The 23,809-nt window shown below is 40.7% G+C and overlaps 1 protein-coding gene across 1 annotated transcript in view; it reads right to left on the reverse strand.

Annotated features, from left to right (window-relative positions):
• MGAT4D (MGAT4 family member D) overlaps window positions 1-23,809 on the reverse strand; it is a 178,104-nt gene that overhangs the window by 26,710 nt on the left and 127,585 nt on the right. The window contains exons 9-11 of the mRNA XM_077476938.1: window positions 12,830-12,960; window positions 8,554-8,661; window positions 7,594-7,787 (exon numbers count right to left, since the gene is read on the reverse strand). Of these exons, the coding sequence (XP_077333064.1) occupies window positions 7,594-7,787; window positions 8,554-8,661; window positions 12,830-12,960 (433 nt within the window). The remainder of the gene's footprint in view (window positions 1-7,593; window positions 7,788-8,553; window positions 8,662-12,829; window positions 12,961-23,809) is intronic.

Raw genomic sequence — 23,809 nt, forward strand, 5'->3', positions numbered from 1 at the left:
AGGTGCAACTAATTTCAAAATAGGGACTCACACACAGGATGTTTGCTTTACTCTTCTGGGTGCTAGAACTCCTGACAGAAGAAAAGCTGCTAAAAAAAAAAAAAAAAAAAAAAAAAAAAAAAAACCCACCCAAAGCCGCATTTTGCACATAGGTTTTTAGCATGTTTAATTGTATTTAGGCACGTCAAGTGTTTGATCATTAATGGATTCCACTGGCAAGAATATTTGTTTATTTTGGCCACTGGAATGTATTAATTCACACGTCTAAGTGCGTCTATGCGCATTTAGACACATTTAAATGTTTAGGTGTGCTCAGCGGGTTTTCTGCTCCTCAGCCGCTCTCCTGATGTGTTTTCAGCTTGTAAACAACTCCTATATGCAAACCCCTTCCTATATGTGCACGAACACCTAAGTTAACAGAGGCGTTTACAGGCTGGACAAAAAAAAACAAAAACGCCAAACGTCTGTAAAAGCATTTTTTTTTTTTTTAAAGTCCAGTGTGTATGAGGCCTTACTTGTTATAATCTAGCAGTGTAAAATCACATTAAAATATTTTGACACCACAATGAACTATAATCACATCAACACAGCCTATTTTAAAATGACCTGTATCATACAGAAAGGACAAAAGATGAACTTGCAATTCTACCATCATTACAACAAAATAGAAAAAATAAATAAAAGAAATGCTGATTTTTTTTTTTAAACAATTGAATTTACTGGCTTAAATAAATGGCATAAACTACTACACCAAATGTCTAGGGCAGGGTTCCTCAACTAGGGTTCCATGGAACCCTTGGGTTCCTCCAGAGGTTTCTAGGGGTTCCTTGAGCATTGAGCGACTTCTGACTCTCAGATAAGTTCCCTCTGACACCATTGATCTTTTTAGCCATCTGTAAGGTGCCAATTCATCCCAATGTCCACAAGGGTAAGGAGCATTCTTCCGACTGACCACCACACTAGTGTATAATGAATTTTAGATATAGTAATTTTTAGCAGGGGTTCCCTAAGATCATAAAAGTTATTTCAAGGGTTCCTGTGTCTTCAAGAGGTTGAGAAAGGTTGGTCTAGGGTTTTGGTTGAGCACACTAGGACAAACCCAGCAGTTTGTCCAGAAAAAGCAAAAATTCTAGACCTCCATCCTAGCAAGAACATTTACATAACTTTAAATTGACATGTAGGGACTGTATAGAACTGCTTTAATCCTGTAACGATTTGAAGTCCATGTCATGTTTACTTGAAAAAAAACATTCCTTTGATGGGGTGATTAGTATCAAGTATGTGCAATGTTAGTTCCACAAGTTTGTACAATTGTGTAAAGGACAACAGCTTCTAATGAAAAGCTATCATCTCATCTTCCACTGGTAGCAGCACCTTTAGATTTCCACTGCTCTACATTATTTAGTCTTAAAAATACCCCTTTATTTCTTTCCCTGCCTGGTTTCCCTCTCTGATTCCTATGTGGGGGTCCTCCAATACCCGATTAACCACTTGCCTACAGGGCACTTATACCCCCTTCCTGCCCAGGCCATTTTTCAGAGTTCAGCACTGTTGCACTTTGATTTTTTATTATTGCATTTATTTAATAAAAAAAGTGACATTAGCATCACTAAGTAGCATGCAAACCATGGTTTGTAAGCAATAGCTTCAAGTGCATACAGCCTGTGTAATCAATATTAGTGGCATAAAATTTCAATAAAAAAAATATAAGATGCATGTGGTAAAACCATCAACTTAGAATTCAGCAGCTTACGGAACAAAAGCGTCAGTAAGTTTGAGGTTTATCCTCCAAGTCATAACAGAAGACTTTACTCAGTAGCTGACCCTTGCTGGCTTTCAGTTTCTCAACTGCATCAAGAGTAAGAAGGAAGAGCGAGATAAGCAAATCTAAACTAAAGCAAGTTACAAGGGTTCCAGTTTTTTTTTTTTCCCCAGGTAAAACTGGGAAATTCTATTCTAAAAAAAGAAGAGTGAATAGAGTTCCAACACAAGATTGGTTAAACCCCCAAGTGCTTTTTTTTTCTACCGCTAGCATTCCTTTATACTGGCTTATGAAATTTACAAATACAGCAATTTAGAAATTGGATTAAAGGGTTAGCACTAGGAAACACTTTGAAAAAAGTGCATTTTATATACAACTATATAGATCAGACCAAAATGAGGGACAAATGAGGACTAAAGAGGGACAGTTGGGAGGTATGCAAAAATAAATGGATAACCCTCCCTTAATCCAAAATGAAAAAATAAATAGTTTTGCCATTAGTTAAACGATAAAGTTTTTAAATTGCACTAGAAAACAGCAGTAGACAGAGGAAGTTCAGGCAAACATAAACATTCAGAGAGTGTCCACGATGGGAAATTAATTCTGTAGCACACTGCTCAGAAGCATTTACACTAACCACACTGCGCATATTGATGGACCATTACAGAAATAAAACCGCGCTACCACTTAGCTTCACTGTCTTGCTAAGATTCTGGGGGCATTTTCAATTTAAGCTTGCCACAGACATTAGAAACTGGACAGATGAGCTATACTATCCAGCTAATTTAACATTATTGTATGGGTCGGCTTCATCCCTAAACGATAATGCTTAGATAAATGAGCAATAAAGAAGGGAAGGAATGCACAGGCAGGGGCTGGCTCACTATGGGGGAAAACCATTACTATACGAGCTTTTCCAAGCTGTCTGACCACACTCTTCCCCCCCCCCCCCAGAACAATTTGGAGAGACCATCTTTGTTTCAGTGCATCACCAGGTTTATCAGCAGGCATAGATGGTACAGGAAAGTTGGAGAAGGGACAGCAGCAATATAAGGAGAGAAAAGTGAAGAAGAATGCAAATTTATAATAAAAAAAGGCACCATGTGTGAGGAAGGCAGAAATCAAGACCGTATTCAGTAAATGCTAAATAGATAGGCGAGTTGAAGGAAAAAAAAATGAAATGCAGTAGTAGGTGTGTGCCACATACAGTATATGAAGAATAAAGACGTTCTGTGACAATGGGTTAAATATATATATATATTTTAAAAAAACAGCAGGAGACAAGACCACCTTTCTTATTATTTCTGCAAGTGCAATCTTTTCATTATTCATGTCACTTACAAGGATGATACAACTAAAGTATAGTTTTCAAATGGTCTGGTCCCCCTCTCCATTTACTACTCTTAACAGGGAGCAGAATTCCTGGATACTTGTAAATTCTATGTAAATACTCTTAACCCAACCTGAAGAGCAGAGAGTAATAAGCAAAAATCATGTGCTTGTCCACTGCAGTGCTGAGACCATCCTTTGTTTATTGAGCAACACACCCAAAGAAGTGATGCACCTTCAAAGAGCACAGAACCACCTATTGCATTAACCACTTAAAGACCAGGCTTCTTTTTCAGACTCGGTTTACAAGTTAAAAACTATTTTTTTTTGCTAGAAAATTACTTAGAAACCCCAAACATTATACATTTTTTTTTCTAACATCCTAGAGAATAAAATTGCGGTCAATGCAATACTTTTTGTCATACCGTATTTGCGCAGCAGTCTTACAAGTGCACTTTTTTGGAAAGAATTCACTTTAATAAAAAATAAAACAATAAAGTTAGCCCAATTTTTTTTATATTGTGAAAGATAATGTTACGCCGAGTAAATTTATACCCAACATTTCACGCTTCAAAATTGTAATGTGCAATCGTGGAATGGCATCAAACTTTTACCCTTAAAAATCTCCATAGGCAACGTTTAAAAAATTCTACAGGTTGCAAGTTTTCAGTTACAGAGGAGGTCTAGGGCTAGAATTATTGCTCTTGCTCTAACGATTGCGGCAAGGCCTCACGTGTGTTTTGACCACTGTTTTCATATGCGGCGCTACTCACGTATGCATTCGCTTCTGCGCGTGAGCTCGTCGGGATGGGGCGCTTTAAAAAAAATTTTTTTCCTCATTTATTTTAGCTTTTCACGGTTTTAAAAAAAGAAAAATATGGGTCACTTTTATTCCTATAACAAGGAATGTAAACATCCCTTGTAATAGAAAAAAGCATGACAGGTCCTCTTAATGAGATCTGAGGGTCAAAAAGTCCTCAGATCTCATATTTGGACTTAAATGCAAGAAAAAAATAAAATAAAATTGGCCCTTTAAGACGTATGGGCGGAAGTGACGTTTTGACGTTACTTCCGCCCTGATATAGTATGGAAACGAGTGGGGGCCATCTTCCCCTCACTCGTCTCCATACCCCAGCCACGAACAGGTCCTGATCACCTCCGCTGCTGCCAATGGCTCCGGTAATCAGCGGAAAGTGTGGAGGGGGGGTGGCCCCTCTCCTGCTGCCGATAACAGTGATCTTGCGGTGAATCTACCACAGATACCACCATTATCGTAAACAGAACTGCCGGCTCAAAAGATGGATACCTCAGTTGTGGCAGCAGCTGCTGCAGTTACCGAGATATCCATCTTCAAACTGCCGACGTATATGTACAGGAGCCGGTTGGCAAATCGCCCAAGAAAATTATACCTAGTCATTCTACACCTGCCCCAGCCAGTGAAAGGAGAGGCAGCAGCCGTGAGCTCATCTCTATACCACCCTACTCTTTTCCTATTAGCACCTGAGCTGACTGGCACCTTGTGTTGCATTTTCTTACACTTTAGCCCTGCTGTACAGAGACTCCAAGAGGTTGATACCAAGTCAAATTTGGGCCTACACTGTTATTTATTACTGTGTATCACTAATCCATATCTGCCTAGAATTCAGATTTAACCCCTTTACAAGCACTTATATGTAGAGTTAAAAAGATGGCCTTCAACGCCCACATGGCAGACATGTATAGCTGGGTGGCCAATGTTTATGTGGGGAGAGCAAGCTCAATGTGCACTCCTAGCACAGAGACGGGGCTATGAAAGACCGCTCTGGTCCAGACTAAAGAATGGTAGCCAGGGGGACCAGTTTCCAATAATGTGACTACTGTGACAGCGGGCACATTATCGCAAATGCTTTCCGTCCAAATGGTGTTCAGAACAGTCTATATGGATGCCGGGGTGGGCAAAGTCTTTAAAATCCAGACCTGTTGATTATTTTTTTCTAGATCTATATTTACTTTCTCAATACGTATCCCAAGCGCATCACATTTTGCATTACTTCCTTTAGGGAAGTGACAGCATGCAGGCATAGATGTGGAACCTTCCCTAGTACATTCTTCAGCCATTATTCCTGCCTGGTTTATAACAGGATGCACTGATGAATGGTCATTTGACACTTTCCACCAATGTAATCTTGGTTTCTGGGTAACCATGAACACATAGGCCCACCATACAGTATTATTAATTACTTCTAAAGCATTACCTACAAATAAACTTGTACTTTGAGGCAGTGGCATCAATCCATGCACCCGGCCCCTAATTTACATGCAGGGCACCGGACGCATGGATTACAATGGGAGTTTCTTTTTTTAAGCACATGATTAGAGCCTGAAGCTCCAATTGGCCAATTAGGAAGCTGATCCCGAGACCCGAATGGCCAAGGACTCTTAGGACTCCCTGGCTAATCAGGTCTCAGGAAACCCTTCCTGTTCAGTCGGGCGTTAGTTTGCGGCCCACCCAAAATATTTAGCACCAGCTACCACTGCTCTGAGGCAACAATCGCGAAGCAGAGTCAGCCTTACAGTTGACCAGTCCTTACTTTCCTCCCTCACTTAAAGTGGTTGTAAACCTCAGTCATTGCATTTGAGCAAAGCACATATCTGTTGTGTTTACATATCTCTCTCCAAAGCTCCAAGTGTCTTTTCTATTTGATGCTTCGTTCCTCTGTTATCAGCAAGAGACACTTCTGAAGTTTTCTGCAACATGAGATAAATTTGTGTCGGAAGGGAGGGGGAGCTCAGCAGACAGGTTGTCTATTCAGAACACAGTTCTTCTGTGTGGAGGGAGACGTGTCCCTTTCCTCCAATCAACTCTCACACACTAACTACAGCCTCTCCACCCCCCCCCTGTGTTCCTGACAGATGAAGAAAGAGGCTGTTCACTTCAATGGGTATATACTAGGGTTGTACCGATACCACTTTAAGACCGAGTACAAGTACCGATACATTTTTCCCCAAGTACTCGCCGATACCCAATACTTTTTTTTAATGTCATGTTACAGTGGCACTAATATGCAGCACTGATGGGCAATGATGACACGTGGATGGTGTCAGTGTTTTTTTATTTTTTTTATTTTAACTTTTAAATATTTATTACAATTATTTTTTCTTACTATTTTATCAGCCGTGTTGGGGGGGGGGGGGGGGGGGGTTTTGTGAGATATCAGGGGTCTAAACAGACCACTGACATCTCCCCTTTTAGACAGTGAAGGGGACTGAGGACACAGATTCACCAGTCCCTTTCTCTGCAGCCTCAGCTGCACTGAAGATGAATGGACAGGTGGCAGCGGCTCCTGTTCATAAACTGAAGCATCGTAAACACAGTTTATGGTGCTCAGTTATGAATGGACAGAGTCAGTCATCACTGACTGTTCATTCAGAAAAGGAAGGAGCTGGTAAATCCTGATTTACCAGCTCACTCCTCCGCTCTCCATCCTGAAAGGTGTGGGACAGGGGTAGCACAGAAGGGGGCTGGAGGAGCAGCACAGAGGGGGGCTGGAGGAGCAGCTCTCAGCTGCATTATTGAAATCTATACAGGGAGATTGGTGCCTGTAACTCCCCCCACTACCACACCGATCACCCCTGACTGCCCAGGTATCGGATCAAGCATCAGAGCATGTGCTCGGTATTGGCAACGATAGCGATACTAGTATCAGTGCAACCCTAGTACACCCGAAGTTTTTTTTTTCTTTTTTCATTCAACCAGCTGGATGAATGAAAAAATAAAAGCTTACAGATTCCTGCACCAACACAAGCTCCCCAACTGTGCTATTGTATTTTCATAGAGACTCCTTCCCCTGTCAGAATACAGTGATCAGCATTGCAGTCATTGGCTGCAGCAGCTGATCGAATGTTGATTTTCTAGCAGGACCGTTTGACAGAAACAGTAATGATCAGCTTCTGTTGAACAGAGGACAACACACAGATCAAAATCATACCTCTGCACTATAGCAAGCAGTGGGTAGGCACCTTCAGCAGAAATATTTGCTTCTATTCATGGTGTAGAACCCTCTTTAATCATGTGAACGAGCCCCAATAAGAACCGTATTGAGTAAGGGTATGGTCTAATGCTTTTGTGCATGGGGGGGAAGGGATCAGATTGATGTGAGGGAGCGAGAGAGTTAGTTTTGCACAAATTTTGAGCACTAATTATGGTTTTCATGTACAAAATTTGTTCGAGAAGGCTTGCAAGATTTAGAGGAGCATCTTTGGAGTACCACGCTGTTGTGGATTAATGTGCTATTGGAAATTTGTGTTTTCGTTACAGATACACAAAATCGGGGTGGGCGATATTAACATACACAGACCTGTTAAATAGAGGAGCGCTTATTATAGCACTGGATGGTATGGACTAAATATGGTCTAATACTGACATTAGCAGTTAAAACACATATACTATATTACACATACTTTAAGTAAAATGTATATTTATAACAATCTAAATATGAAAAAATGGAAAGAATGTCTCATACCCGTCTAGCTGTAAAGGTTCCTCAAACTCAAAGAGGATATAGTCCCCAGCCACAGGAGAAAATGACCAGAAGCATTCCTGGCCTATGTAAGCTTTGTCAAGATTGTATTGCTGGTACACCTTCAGACTGGTGCTAAGTTTTGCCGGAGGATTAAGATGTGGTTTGTATAGTACTTTCTTGTCAAAATCTTTATCCTGAGCAGCAAGACAAATACATGATGTAAGGTAATGAGTAAGTAGATCAATTTATTGCAGGCAGTCAAATAGCATAATGCACAATCACAAAACCACACTCAGCTGAATCTATGATACACAATGAGCTTCATAATGTAGTATTAACATTTATAAAGGTCAGACAGTTCCAAATATTGACTTTATGCTTTCATTCAGCATCATATAATATTACCGGTACTCATTAAAACCCATGCCATGTACTCTGTCAAACAGTTCCCTTAAATTAAATCTTCAGAGTGCAGGCTCATAATAACTTGTTCTACTCCAAAGAAAGGAGTACAGAAACTTCGTACTAAAGCAGATTGCATGTAATTACACTAGCTGAAATATTTGAAAAAAAGCACAAGCAAAATAAAAGGGCATTTTTTTTTTTTCTAATATATTCCCCTGAAGCTGGAAATCTGTACTAAACAAATTATTGACACTAATAACTGAACTCCCTCTGGAAATGCTAGCTGCCTGGCCTTGACACTCATCCAGAACCAGGATGCAGTTAGCATGTGAAATGCTAGTCTACAATTCTAATCTGCATTTTCATTCATAACTCAAAAGTCAATGGCATGACAGCCAGATGACCAGTATTTTTATTAAGAGAATTGAGAAATGGCAGCCCATAGAGTTTCTCAGTTTAGTAAAATGTCTACACATAGCAATGCACACCTATAAGTGATGTAAACAGATGCAACATTTTAAAGTGCGTGGATGGGAATGGAGGAGCTCATCTCACCTTTAAGTTCTGTATTTTTCCAACCAATGAAGAATGTGTGCCAATATGCTGAAACAGGGAGGGGCGGTACCTGATGCGCAAATTGGACTTCTGTCGGTCACAGTGTTTCTGAAGAGAAAAACAAAATGTTTGCTGAAAATGAAAATGGCAGTAGCTACATGGATTTCTAAAAAACTTATTTTACATTTTGGAATTCTAATATATACAGTATCTCACAAAAGTGAGTACACCCCTCACATTTTTGTAAATATTTTATTATATTTTTTCATGTGACAAAAAGAAATGACACTTTGCTACAATGTAAAGTAGTTAGTGTACAGCCTTTATAACAATGTAAATTTGCTGTCCCCTCAAAATAACTCATACAGCCATGTCCGAGGCCGGGTTCACACATCCGACTTGGATCTCTGCCAATACCAGGCACAGTGTTTGGTATGAATCTTGAGGGGCACCGCCCGGGGCATGATGGGGCGGTGACGTCATAAGGGGCGGGGTCACCGGATGACATCACCCGGTGACTACGCCCCATGCCTATTTAAGTCGTTCCGCACTGCTCACACGACATTACAGTGGGAGAGAGCGTCATGTCAACATCAGAAGAAGAGGGAAGATGAGGGAGAAGATCGGGCCAACGCTAGCAAAAGAGAATCAAAAGACCAGAAGAGGCCGGAGAGTGCGGAGAAGAGGAAGGAGAGCGTGGAGAAGTCGGAAGAGACCAGAGCTGCCTAATAAATTACTTTAAAAACCGGTCTAGTATGTTTTTTATATTGACACTTTTTCCCCCAGGTGAATGGGTAGGGGTACGATGTACCCCATACTCAATCACATAGGGTGAGGGGCCAGGATCTGGAGGCCCCCTTATTAAAGGGGGCTCCCGGATTCCAATAAGTCCCCACATCCGCAGTCCCCAACAACCAACGGCAGGGTTATCGGAAAGAGGCCCTTGTCCTCGCTCGTTCCCACCCATTTTCCTGACCGGCTGGGCCATGTGCTCAGATAAGGGTCTGGTATGGATTCCCCTTAAAATCCATATCAGACAGAAGGGCCTGGTATACTCTTGGAGGGGGAACCCATGCCGTTTTTTTATTAAAAATTTGCTGCGGAGTTCCCGCTCAAGATCATCAGAGCAGAAGTCTCATGCCAAAATCGTATCGGGCAAGGCGGCAATCCGACGTTGATTCGACTTCAATGGGCTGAAGTACGATCAAAATCAGACCAAAGTAGTGAAGGGAGCATTTTCAAAGTCAGACCGACTTGTGTTGACTAGTTAAGATGGCTCCCATAGGGAAACATTGATTTTTCACACGTCGTGTGACATGACCACCCAATGTCGGAGCGTTTGTCGCACCAGTGTGAACCCGACCTAAACCACTGGCAACAAAAGTGACTACACCCCTAAGTGAAAATGTCCAAATTAGCTATTTTTCCTCTCCGGTGTCATGTGACTTATTGTTACAAGGTCTCAGGTGTGAATGGGGAGCAGGTTTGTTAAATTTGGTGTTATCGCTCTCATACTGGTAACTGGAAGTTCAACATAGCACCTCATGGCAAAGAACTCTCTGAGGATCTGAAAAAAAAGAAAAAAGGTACTGACCAGAAGTCAGTACCCCCTCTTAGAGAGGCTCATTAGTTTAAAGTTCCCTTATATCAGTGCCATCCCCTTCCTTAGAGACCTCCAGAGATCAGAGACCCCATCCCCATTATATCCTCTCCCCCCCGACCCCTTTAGACATCCATTCAATTGCCTTACCCAGAAGCCGCTGCAAGCAAGGAATGAATTGTGAGAGCCGAGCTGGAGGGTGGAGCTGGTAGGTGGAGCCTAGCTAGGGCTATTTACCTCCCACTATGCATTGCATGAACAACAGAAAAAGCGTTCATTGGTTGCTAGGACAGAAACCAATAACTGCAAAGTAAATAGTGGAGTCGAAGAGGGGAGAGAGACGCCGGGCGCGGGGGGAGAGACGCTGGGCACGGCGGGGGTTTGGGCGTAGAACAGAAAGCACAGCAGTGAGAACAAGCAGGAGCAGCCGACAGAATTTCTCACTGGGTGGGGGGTAGCCCATTGAGTGGAGCGCATTGCCGGAACTTGGTCCGACACTAGCTCTATCCCCGGGACAGATTAACCACTTTCAGACAGGACCATTTTGCTGGCTTAAGACCAGACCACTTTTTGCGATTCGGCACTGCGTCGCTTTAACCGACAATTGTGCGGTCATGCGAAGTGGCTCCCAAACAAAATTTACGTTCTTTTTTTCCCCCCACAAATAGAGCTTTCTTTTGGTGGTATTTGATCACCTCTGCAGTTTTTATTTTTTGCGCTATAAACAAAAAATAGAGCGACAATTTTGAAAAACCCATAATTTTTTACTTTTTGTTATAATAAATATCCCTCAAAAATATATTTAAAAAAAACTGTTTTTCCCCTCAGTTTAGGCCGATACATATTCTTTTAAATATTTTTGGTAAAAAAAAAAAAAAAAAAAAAAAAAATCACAATAAGCGATATTGATTGGTTTGCCCAAAAATTATAGCGTTTACAAAATAGGGGATAGTTTTATGGCATTTTTACTAATTTTTTTACTAGTAATGGCGGCGATCAGCGATTTTTATTGTGACTGAGACATTGTGGCGGACACATCGGACATTTTTGAGACCAGGGTCATTTATACAGCAATCAATGCTATACAAATGCATTGATTCCTGTGTAAATGACACTGGCAGTGAAGGGGTTAACCAGGGGGTGGCAGTGTAGGGGTTAAGTGTTCCTAGGGGCGTGTTACTAACTGTGGGGGGGTTGGGCTTTGTGTTAGTGAACACTGATCTCTACCCCAATCACATGGAGCAGAGATCAGCGTCACTTGTTGCTAGGCAGAACGGGGAGATGCTGTTTACAACGGCATCTCCCTGTTCAGCCGCCCCGTGAGAAGATCACGGGGAACCCCACGGCGATCGAGTCCGTGGGACCTGTGACCAGACTCACGGGGGTCCCGACTGGCACACGAGCGTGCCACCGGCGACGCGCACACGATGGCAGGGCGGCTTTTAAAAATGGACGTACCTGTATGCCAATATGCCTGCCCGTGCCATTCTGCCGACGTACATCGGCGTGCGCCGGTTGGGAACTGGTTAACTTGATGCATGGGACTAGAAGGATGTTGTGTCTGGGTCACTGGACAGAAACCTGGGCAAAAGTGTCTAAACCCGGACTGTCCGTGTCAATACTGGATAGGTGGCAACCCTACTGTAGATCTTTAACATGCTTATGTGTGATCCCATGACTGCTCTTACTTTCAAAAGACTGTTGAAGCTTTGATATACTGATATTAAAATGTATTGACCTATGGAACAAGACTACCACGAGTTGCAGGAAAGAAATTTGCACAATTCCTCCATCGGCACATACAGTGCTAACAGAGGAATCAATGCTGCCAATCACTTGTCTTCCCCCAGCAGGTGGGCGGTGTAAATCTGGCAAATCTGGCAGGCTGGTTGTACCAAAGTTGATCATTCAATTAACTGGGTACATTCAGCCTGCCCATTATTGGTTCGAATCTCGGTCGGTTCAAACCATGTATGACTGGCCTTAGACCTTACAAGTTGTTTATGTTCTCAAATGTCCGTGCAGACTATATTGTGTAATGCAACCAAAACAACCTTGTTGCCCAGCAGAAGTACTCCATTTACAGTAAACAAATGCTGTATATACACAACTTATAAAAAACAGAGAAACACATAAAAGCAACCATCTGCTACCAAAGGGACTTATTTCTGACATTTTGTAAATACATTTAATCACAACGAGAGAGAGAGAGAGAGAGAGAGAGAGAGAGAGAGAGAGAGAGAGAGAGAGAGAGAGAGAGAGAGAGAGAGAGAGATTGAGATTTTCTACCTATTGTATTTCTTGTTACCGTTTACTTAGTTTAATGCGATGTATAGGCTCTGAAAAGAAGGAAGGATGTAATTTTTTTATACTTAAGGACAAACTGGTGTGAAATGGCAGCAATTTAGTTGCATATCTGGATTGTGTGTAATTAAGTACTCAGTACAATACATATGTAAAGCACTGCATAAATTGACGGTGCTATAGAAGTACCAATAATAAATAAAAAAGCGTTCAACTTGCAGAATCAACAGGTTAAACGAATTGGGTAAGCTGCATTATATAATTTGTTTTGGTTTAGATACACATTAATGATATCCACTTGTGTTTGTCTTATTGAAAATAAAGGATGGATGGTCATACTGCTTTTAGCAATGCTCCACATCAAAAACTTACCGCGTCCTTTTCAGGATTGCAAACTTTCACCCACAGATAATGATCAATAAGCCAATCTATGGGCTTATCTTTGTAAAACATTAGGAAAAATTCAACAACGTAAGGCAGGTCTTTGCACTTGAATAACTTTCCTGAAACAAGGAAGTAAAATACAATTGAGACACGGAAATAACATCATAAAATATAGAATTGCTGCATTTGTACAACAGAAAATTACAACGTGAACGAGCCCCCCAAAAAGTGAAATACAACCCCTGTTACAGGTCATGAAATTCCACTGATACTGCTATAAGCAATTGTCGGATTGTATGCTTGTTGGCACTTGAAGCTGCATTAGGAACAATAATGCATAACATTATGTGTGAAGCAACACTTTTACAACATAATCAAAGATTTACACAGTATGGGAACCTTTGCACTTTCAACCATATATATCTTGCCATTTGTATCTTCTTATCTTTAGAAGTATGCGCTATGGAAATAATGGAAAGAATCCATTTAGACGGAAACAAAAAAAAAAAAAAAAAAAAAAAAAAAAAAAAAAAAGAGAACTAGTATTTGATCCTCTTCTGATGAACTTCAGCAAGTGACATAGTTTATTCTCAGCCTTTATATCAACTGTGTGTGACTCAAATAACAGATAAAAATCAGTTATTTCCATCACAATGAATAGGAAGCTTTGTAATGTTGACCTTTTTTGTGCTACTCCCATCTGTCCTTCTTTGAGACCCAAATCTCACCATCTCCCCTTTGAATCGGAACAGTATCAATATCTCCAAGAATAAAATAATGTTACTTGATCTAGTCAGCGTGCGCTTACTTTCTAAATATACATGAGCAAACATAATAAACATCTGCATTATATGCCTTGCATTGTATTATTACTATTCGTCACTGCTGTAATGAGTTTTATATAAAAGGCTACTGGGACACGTGCATCAATAACTTTAGTAGGTGGATCTTAAAAAGAAAGGAAAATTAACTCTCACCAGGTTAGCCATACACATTGCAAGGTTTTTTTGTTTTTTTTTGCTTTGTTTTTTAAAAGGTAATGCACATCTTTACCAGTTTAATACACCAAACACACTTATTGAAAACTCAACAAGGACAATGGGGTTTATTTACTAAAGGAAAGTAAAGTCGCTGTAGATCAGAGGAGGACATGCAAGGAAAATAAAAAATAGCATTTTAGCTTGCACATGATTGGATGATAAAATCAGCAGAGCTTCCCCTCATAGTTTCATAGTTAGCAAGGTTGAATAAAGACACCAGTCCATCCAGTTCAACCTGAGTGAGTGTCTACAATTGTCCCTATCCCTGTACATTGCACACTCACATCGGTCCCTACCCTCAAGAAGCCCACAATCCAAGGTCCAAGGTTCTTATACTAGGGCCAATTTTGGACAGAAGCCAATTAACCTACCTGCATGTCTTTGGAGTGTGGGAGGAAACGGAAGTACCCGGAGGAAACCCACGCAGGCACAGGGAGAACATGCAAACTCCAGGCAGGTAGTGTCGTGGTTGGGATTTGAACCAGCAACCCTTCTTACTGCTAGGTGAGAGTGCTAACCACTACACCACTGTGCTGCCCCTCATTTCAGATTTATCCCTTAGATTTACAGCAACTGCACTTTCAACTGCACTTGCAGTGCAAAGTGGATTGGCCTTTCATAAATAACTCAAATTGTGTCTCAAACACACTTATTGAAAACTCAGTAAGGACAATGCATCTCTTAAATGCACATGATCAGTCACAGAGCTGATGGAAAAAATACTGCACCTTCCACATCACTTTAGTACTGCTCAGATATTTCAACCAGGATGACACTGCAAGTGCAGTAAGCTTGAAGACTTGTCAGTCATTTTTTTTAAAGGGTACATTTATTGAATTTTTCAACATTACAACTGAAATCATAGACAAAACCGGTCTTAGATAGTTGTGTATGCCATCAGTATTTTCTACATAAATAGGAGGAGGTATTTTTTTATGGGTTACCTCAACTTGCTCCCAGACCGTAACCATGTAACCAATATTACAAAACAAACCAAATACAAAATTAGTATTCAATTGTGGTTCTATGATGCACCCTTCCAGAGCTTACGTATTTTGGCCCATATAAAAACATTTCATGATTTTAGCAAATTTTGATCTTCTGGTGTTAGTTTAAAGGGTGTTTTTAAAAAGCCCATTAGGCTGCATTTGAGATCTTCCAACAGCTTCTTACTGTGCTTGCCATAATATATTATGGGTAATGATAAGATAAGGTATGAGTGAGGTTTAGGGCTACCTTCCCTAGGGCCTGGTTCAAACTATAGCGTTTGCAACCCGCCTTTGCATGGGCACGGCAGCCCATTCATTTGAATTGGCTACTGTGCCTGCGTTTTCCACAGAAAAAATATGCATGTATAATTTTCAACACGCAGCCGCAGGGATATCACAGGGTTCCTGCTACCGCAAACAAGCTGCGTTTTTAGATGTGTGGAGGTCCCATTAAAGCCATAGTAAAGACCGCTTGGTTATTTTTACCTAAAAGGTAAGCCTATAATAATTCTTACCTGTAGGTAAAATGAATATCTCCTAAACGTGCACCGTTTAGGAGATATTCATGCTGCATGCCACCAGTGACATCACCGGCGCATTCACTCTGAAGGTCCAGCAAACCTTGCCGGAACTTCAGAGCTTTGTGCCGGAACCGAGGGCTCCCATGCATGTGCATGGGAGTGACATCATTGCAGCTCCAGCCAATCTCACAGTCAGACCAGAGGAAGATGTCATTCCTCTCAGCGGCAACAGCGCGCTGCAGGAGGGCTTCGTTTTAAGGTAAGTGCTCCATAATGTGCTAGTATGCAATGCATACTAGCACATTATACAATTGCCTTACAGGTGTTTTTTTTTTTTACCAGCCACAGTTTACAACAACTTTAAAGATGAATGGCAGCCCCATGTGTTTTTAAAACAGCAGAGTGTATTAAATGTGGGTGGCTGCGGGTATCTCAGCGATTCCCATGCCTGCAATAGTGTGAACCAGGCCAATCTCATATAAGCTTTACATGTTAAAGTAATTTCATAATTTTCTAAATCTGCAAATTCAATAAAATAACACCTCAAGATAATGCCAAGAAACTCCTTGTTCAGGAACGTTCGTTATAAAGGTGACAACAGCCTTTCCTGGTTTTCATATTGTTGTCCTGCTCTGTCACACACTCTCCTAATTGAGACCACAAGCAGCTATGCCAATGCACATTACACAGGCATCATTCTTTGCTGTCAATATCAGGAGAGGTGCCCTGTGAAATGACATAGATGCATGTAGATTGAAAGTGGCAGAGTATGCAGATCAGCAGTATTGATATGAAACAATTAAAAATAAAGGTAACACAAAACGTCAAAAATAAAGATAAATATATTACCGTATATTACCAAAAATTTCAAATAATTTTGATACACAGTGTTTTAGCAATTAATTGCATGTAATTCATTGAGGGTTTATGTGTACTCCAAAGTTATTTTATAGGGGTATGATAAAGTCAAGGGTTCATTTCTTTCAAATACATTTTTCTTTTTTGGCATGATACTTTTTGGCTCGTTACTTTGCACATAAGTAATCGTACCAGAAATGACTACAATGAAATAATTGCAGCAAAAGCTTACATACTAGACTGCTTGTGATGTTACCTTGCGCAAACTGGGAGACAAAGTAAATAGCAGGAGAGGACCAATGAGTATTGAAAATCCTGAATGCAAACTGAAGATTGCTGCCATGGCAAGGAAGCAAAACTTTGACAGCTACAGATAACAGCCAGATGCAGATTATCAGTAAAATATTTAAAATTTAGAAAAATATTTAAAATGTTTAAACTGCAAAACTGTTAGCTTAGCAATTATATCTGTTGGGACAGTGAGGTTTGCAAGGGCAAAAAAAATAAAATAATAAAATAACAAAAAAAAGACAGTTTATATCTGCAATACATGCAAAGGTAGCCCATGTTTCATCCCTTTAAGACCCTACATGTACTGACGAAAAATATGAGATTATCTGCCACAAATTCGCTCAGCTTCTACTTCCTATTGTGGGCTGATAGTGTCCGCCAACCACAGTGGTCTTATTCTACACTATCAAATCACAATCCTTCATCTCATCTCCATTACACAATCACTAACTGATCTGTAATCCCAAAATAAGAACTAGGAGTGCTAATCAACTTGAGAAAATGCACAGCAGAGGGGCTCTGAATTTCAGACATAAGAAGTGCTTTTTGCCATTATTGTACAAATATAATACACTTTCAATAGAATGTTTAACAGACTAAAATAGAGCAAATAAGAGAAGTTTATTGTTGGGGTTTAAAATATAAAAACAAAATTGGAGGGGATTCTTTGTTAGGCTCCATGGACATTGGAGCTCATAAATGGCCGTTTTTTTTTTTGGAGTTTTTTTTTTTTTTTTTAACACTCTAGGTCAGGGATATGCAATTAGCGGACCTCCAGCTGTTGCAAAACTACAAGTCCCATCATGCCTCTGCCTCTGGGTGTCATGGATTTGTAGTTCTGCAACAGCTGGAGGCCCGCTAATTGCATATCACTGCTCTAGGTTATCCTATGTGTCCATGCACACATGGAAGTTTTTGAACTTTTATCAGCAGTGGAGTTTATGGGCTGTTTTCTGAATGCCATAAAATCCCGTTCAGGAGTAATTTTTCTGACCACAAAAAACACCAAATGCTCACAAACGCTAATTAACTTCGATAAATGTGCAAAAACGTGGCTCACTAGCATTTAATGTTTTTGATCCATTGAAAAAAAATAAAAAATAAACGCTAACGCTATTGCAAAAACTTTAAAAAAATGTTGAAAGACTCATTGCTAAGCTACTGCTGTTTTTATAACGTTATTTTAATGTCCAGTGTGCATGGAGCCTAAAGCAGGCAAAGTTTGATTCACACATTGAGTATGTCAATCAGTTTTGTGAAAGTAGAATGGTCCCTTTGTCCAGGGGTGACTGCAAAAAAAGTTTACTGGTAACATTGTTTTGAATATCTTGTATGGTGGAGAGTTCTGTCAATACAGCTGCTTTATCACTCACACATTAGGGGGAAGGGGCAGACTAACAACTCATGGGGCCCCCGGGCAATAGGAGATTATGGGGCCCCCAGGCAATCAGACATTATGGGGCCACACAGTATACACAAACACACACAGTATAAACAGACATGTTTCTATTGACTGAGAAGGTACTGGAGAGACAGATGTAAAAAATAAAATAAAAAAAAAATAATAAAAAAAAAAAGACAGATTTTTACATACTTTCAGTGGTTTTACTGAGGCTGGCAACCCTGATGGGGCCCCCTAGCGGCACGGGGCCCTCGGACAGTGCCCGAGTGGACCAATGGTCAGTCCGCCCCTGTTAGGGGGGCTACTGTAAAGGAGTACAAAGACTATGACAAACATTACATTAAAAGTCTATTAAATCAGGAAATAGTACATGAATCACAGTAAATAGCAAGGAGAGAACCTGGGCCTGCTTTTGACATGCAAGGATACATATAGGACCTTGGTAACGCTAACCACAGGGAACTGGAAAAGGTGCAGAGAAGGGCAACCAAATTGATAAGAGGCATGAAGGAGCTCAGTTAAGAGGATAGATTAGAGGAACTGAATGTATTCTCTATTGACAAGAGAAGATTAAGGGGGGATACGATCAACGTGTATACACAAGTGGTCCATATAGTGAACTTTATGTTGAGTTATTCACTTTAAGTTCATCCCAAAGGACACGGGGGCACCCTTTACGCCTAGAGGAAAAAAGATCTCTGCTTCAAATATGGAAAGGTTTCTTCACAGTAAGTTCCAGTGAAAATGTGGAATAGATTCCCTCCAGAGGTGGTTCTCGCCATGCTATCACGCCTGAGCTCATCCATACTAAAGAACGTGTACTATGCTAGTGTGCCAGGGTCCTTCTTTGATTGGTGGGTATAGCAAACAATGGGTGTTCCTATAAAACATGGATTATTGTGACATCTTTTCACATGTTCTAGCATTAACATCCTTTGCGATTCTCTACCAGGGGTCATCCAGCCCAGCAAATCTTTTTAGTATTTGCCCAGAGAGGCACATTACCCTCTGCTTTCCCCTAGTTATGATGCCCTCACAATATACCATTCAGCATTCATAAAACCAGAGTATACATGAACCAGTTCAATACAGGGCACTCCCCCCCCCCCCCCCCTTCCTGCCCAAGCCAATTTTCAGCTTTCAGCCCTGCTTCAATTTAAATAACAATTGCACGGTCATGCAATACTGTACCCAAACAACATTTTTATCATTTTGTTCCCACAAATAGAGCTTTATTTTGGTGGTATTTGATCACCACTTGGGGTTTTTTTTTTTGTTCACCAAAAATGGGGAAAAAAAAAAAAAAGCTTTTCCTTTCTTTCTTTATTGACATTTTGTAAATAAGTACTTTTCTCCTTCACTGATGAGGCTGCACTGACAGGCACTGATGAGGCACTAATATGCCGCACTGATGGGTGGCACTGATGAGGAGGCATTGGCAGGCATTACTGATGGGTACATATTGGCACCTCTAATGGCATTGATTGGCAACCCTGGTGGCCACGAGTGGACATACCTAGTGGGCAAGGGTGGGCATCACTGATCAATCAGCGCAGACCCACCCCATGTCAGGAGAGAGCCGATTGTCTCTCCTCTAGTCACGTCTATCAGTATGAGTGGAGGAAAAGCTGATAAACGGGTCTTCCTGTTTACATTGTGAACTGCTGTGATTGGACACAGCTGATCACATGGTAAAGAGCCTACAGCAGACTGGCACACCACAGCAATGATCACCCCGCTGATCGCCCCCGTGGACACGCGATCATGGTTTTTCCTGTTGGACATCATAAGACGCCAGTAACTTAACCAATTTGCGCACATCATTCAGCTATATGGCAGGCAGGAAGTGGTTAACAAACTCTCTAATATTGGTTGCACTAATTGCACATTTTAGTCAGATTACAGGATCTCCTAAGTGGCAGGCAGCTTTCCCTGCTCCAGGAAATATTGGTCCAGCTAGTTTTGGATTCCGCTAAAAGCTTTCTTCCCCTCTATGCTATTTTGTCAGATATAATTTAGAACAATTTCTAAATTGTCCTGCTTTGTCACCAGAATTAAAAACAGCTAACACTATGTACATTAGAATCTGCCATGTAGTAATGTTTTTAGCACTAAAATGACAGACAATTTAGCCCCTACGTATGAAGGGCTCAGCTTGGTTTTTACAGTAACGTGTGAGATTAACATACAAGTATTCAGACCCCCTTCACTATTTTCACTGTTGCAGCCTAACATTTTGGTTGTTTAACCGCTTGCCGACCAGCGCACGCTGTTGTGCGTCGGCAGAATGGCGCTGATAGGCAAAAGGACGTACAGGTACGTCCACTTTAGGAGGTGGTGTGGCGGTCCCGCACCCGCCGCATCTCCGTGACCATGACCGCGAGTCCCAGACTCGATGTCCGCCGGGTGCCCGCGATCGTGTCATAGAGAGGAAGAATGGGGAGATGCAATTGTAAACAAAGCATTTCCCCGTTTTGCCTAGTGACAGGACAGTGATCACAGCTCTCTCTCTCAAGTCCATCCTCCTCACAGATAGGATCACTCCCTAGGACACATTTAACCCCTTCACTGCCAGTGTCATTTACACAGTAACCAAGGCAATTTTAAGCATCGATCACTGTATTAATGACAAAGGTCCCAAAATAGTGTAAAAAATGTCCGATGTGTCCGCCATAATGTTGCAGTCCTGAAAAAAAAACGCAGATCGCTGCCATTATTAATAAAAAAAAAATGTTTTAAATAAAAATGCCATAAAACTATCCCCTATTTTGTAGATGCTATAAATTTTGCGCAAACCAATCAATATACGCTTATTGAGATTTTGTTTTACCAAAAATATGTAGAAGAATACATAATGGCCTAAACTGAGGAAAAAAAAAGCTTTTTTATATATTTTTGGGGGATATTTATTATAGCAAATAGTAAAAAATTTTGTTTTTTTCAAAATTGTTGCTCTTTTTTTGTTCATAGCTCAAAAAATAAAAACCGCTGAGACGATCAAATACCACCAAAGGAAAGCTCTATTTGTGGGAAAAAAATGGACGTCAATTTTGTTTGGGTACAATGTTACACGACCAAAAAGTGCTCTGGTCAAGAGGTGGGAAAATCCTTTGGGGTTGAAGTGGTCAAATTCATTTTTCTCATTAATCTACACTCAGTACCCCATAATGACAAAGTGAAAACAGAATTTTAGAAATGTTTGAAAATGTATGAAAAAGGAAAAACAAATATCCGATTAGTATATGTATTCATACCCTTTGTAACAACATTTGAAATTTAGCTGAGGTGTCTCCTATTTCTCTTTATATTTCTACACTTTGGAGTCCACCTGTGGCAAATTAAAATGATTGGACATGATCTAGAAAGGCACACACACCTCTCTATAAATAGGCCTTACAGCTGACAAAACATACTGTAGCAGAGCAAAAGCTATTAGGTTAAAGGAACTGCCTATAGCGCTCAGAGACAGGATTATTTCAAGGCACAGATCTGGGGAGCATTCTCTATTCTTCCAAGAGCTGGTCGCCCAGCCAAACTAAGCAATCGGGGGAGAAGGGCCTTAGTAAGAGGCGACAAAGAACCCGATGGTCACTTTGACTGAGCTCCAGAGATTCTTTGTGGAGATGAGACAAAGTTCCAGAAGGACAACCATCACTGCAGCCCTCCACCGATCTGGGCTTTATGGCAGAGTGGCTAGATGGAAGCCTCTCCTCAGTGCAAAACACATTAAAGCATGATTGGAGTTTGCAAAAAAAGCACCTGAAAGACTCAAACTGAGAAACAAGATTCCCTGGTCTGGTGAGACCAAAGTTGAACTGTTTGGCCTCAGTTCTAAATGTTATGTCTGAGGAAAACCAGGCACCGCTCATAACCTGTCCAATAACATCCCAACAGTGAAGCGTGGTGGTAGCATCATGCTGTGGGAGTGTTTTTCAGCAGCAGGGACTGGCAGACTGGTCAGGGTTGAGGGAAAGCTGAACGAGCCAAAGTACAGAGATATCCTCAATGAAAACATATTCCATAGTACTCTGGACCTCAGACTGGTCTGAAGGTTCGCCTTCCATCATGACAACGATCCTAAGCAAACAGTCAAGACAATAAAGGAGTGGCTTATGGACAACTTTGTGACCGTCCGAGATAGGCCCAACCAGATCCCTGACTTGAACCCTATTAAACACCTCTGGAGAGGCCTGAAAATGATGGCCCTCATTCAACTTGACTGAGCTTGAGAGGGATTATCCCTCTCCCTTATTTTCAAGGGAGAATGGCAAAAAAAACCCAATCAAGGTGCGCAATGCTTGACGCGTCATACCCAAAAAGACTTGAAGCTGTTATTGTTGCCAAAGGTGCTTCAACAAAGTACTGAGTAAAGGGTCTGAACACTTCTACTGTTTTCACTTTGTCATTATGGGGGTCAGAGCGCAGATTAATAAGAAAAAAAATGTGTTTAAACAACTGTAGTATCCGGCTGCAACATAACATTGAAAACGTGAAGGGGGTCCAAATACTTTATGAATGCCCTGCCTCCATCTCTGGATGTGCTAACGGCATTTTTTCATCCAGTGCTCAAATATGAGTTTACCAGATTTGTGACATATTACTTTAAAGGTAAATTGTGCTGCCACAGAAGCCAGTTTACGTTTTTCATTGTATTGCATTTGGTATGTTCCTTTATATCCCCCTCTACTTTACGCTTAGATAGCCTCTAAGCTAGAAACACTCAGACTCTCCATGTTGCAGTTTAGTTTCTGCTTCACCCTTTTTAAGTACTGAGGAAAGGAGAAACATGCTTTCCAATGCACCAGTTCGATATAAATTGCTCTGGATTCTACTTATGAGTCTATTCATAAATGGAAACCGACTGTGGATCTTGTTGAGTCAAAAAGTTACCATACTGTCCTCAAAGACTTGTTCCCAGGAACTGTGCCTATTGCATGAAGTGATATTTGAGGAACACAATATTATTCATACTCTGAATGATGCTCTTTAAAGCAGTAGTATTTTTGCAGGAGGAAGACGTTTTTTTTTTTTTTTTGCCCAGACTTTATTACTGCTTTAAGCTACATCATACAATAGTGAATAAATGACAGATCTGCAATAAATCCTACCCACGATCCGTAACCTCAAAATGTATTCCAAGTGGGTGTATACAATGAACTATTACAGCAGCTATCCTTATCAGATCATATGATCATGATGATCGTCACACTAATGATGGTCACACTAGCTTAGCATAGCTGAGCTTTAAGGATTATGAAATATTCCATTGCTCGAAATACAAAGCAAAGCAGCTAGAAAGCTGCATAAGTAAAAGTTACCCATACACCCAAAAGAAGATTAAAAACTCAATACATAGTACATCCAACGAGGTCAAACCAACCATAAACAAAGAACTGTTTTAGAATGTGACCAGGTTTGTTAACACAAAGGCAAGATGACCTAATCTCTTTGTGATAATCATCTTAGATAATTGTCTGCATAAAAGTAATGTTCTAAACTCCAAGCATGTACTTTTATTTTTTGTGGTTTTTTTTTCTGTCCGATCTTCCATAGGCATGGTTCTATAAAGAGATACACCCAAACTCTGCTGTGAATCTTTGCAGCTCAATTAGTGTTAATCTTTTTTGTTGCATTATTTCCCTTCTTGCCTGGTCAGCGAGTTTTGGTGGGTGGCCTACTCTTGTCAGCTGATAACAGTAATATGATATTCAAAAGATTATCTGCATTTCAAGTTATGAAGACCACATGCCAAGAAATAAGCCATATCTGAGTAACACTGGTCATAAGTGTATAGTAAATGGGAACACAAAAATGAACCTAAATTAACAGGGTTTCCTGCAGTCAGAGTATAAGCAAGAAGGTGGAAG

This window comes from Lithobates pipiens, unplaced genomic scaffold (assembly GCF_037356315.1).
Source record: "Lithobates pipiens isolate NorthernLeopardFrog02 unplaced genomic scaffold, aLitPip1_a1.2 Scaffold_13, whole genome shotgun sequence".
In the NCBI taxonomy this organism is placed as follows: Eukaryota; Metazoa; Chordata; class Amphibia; order Anura; family Ranidae; genus Lithobates; species Lithobates pipiens.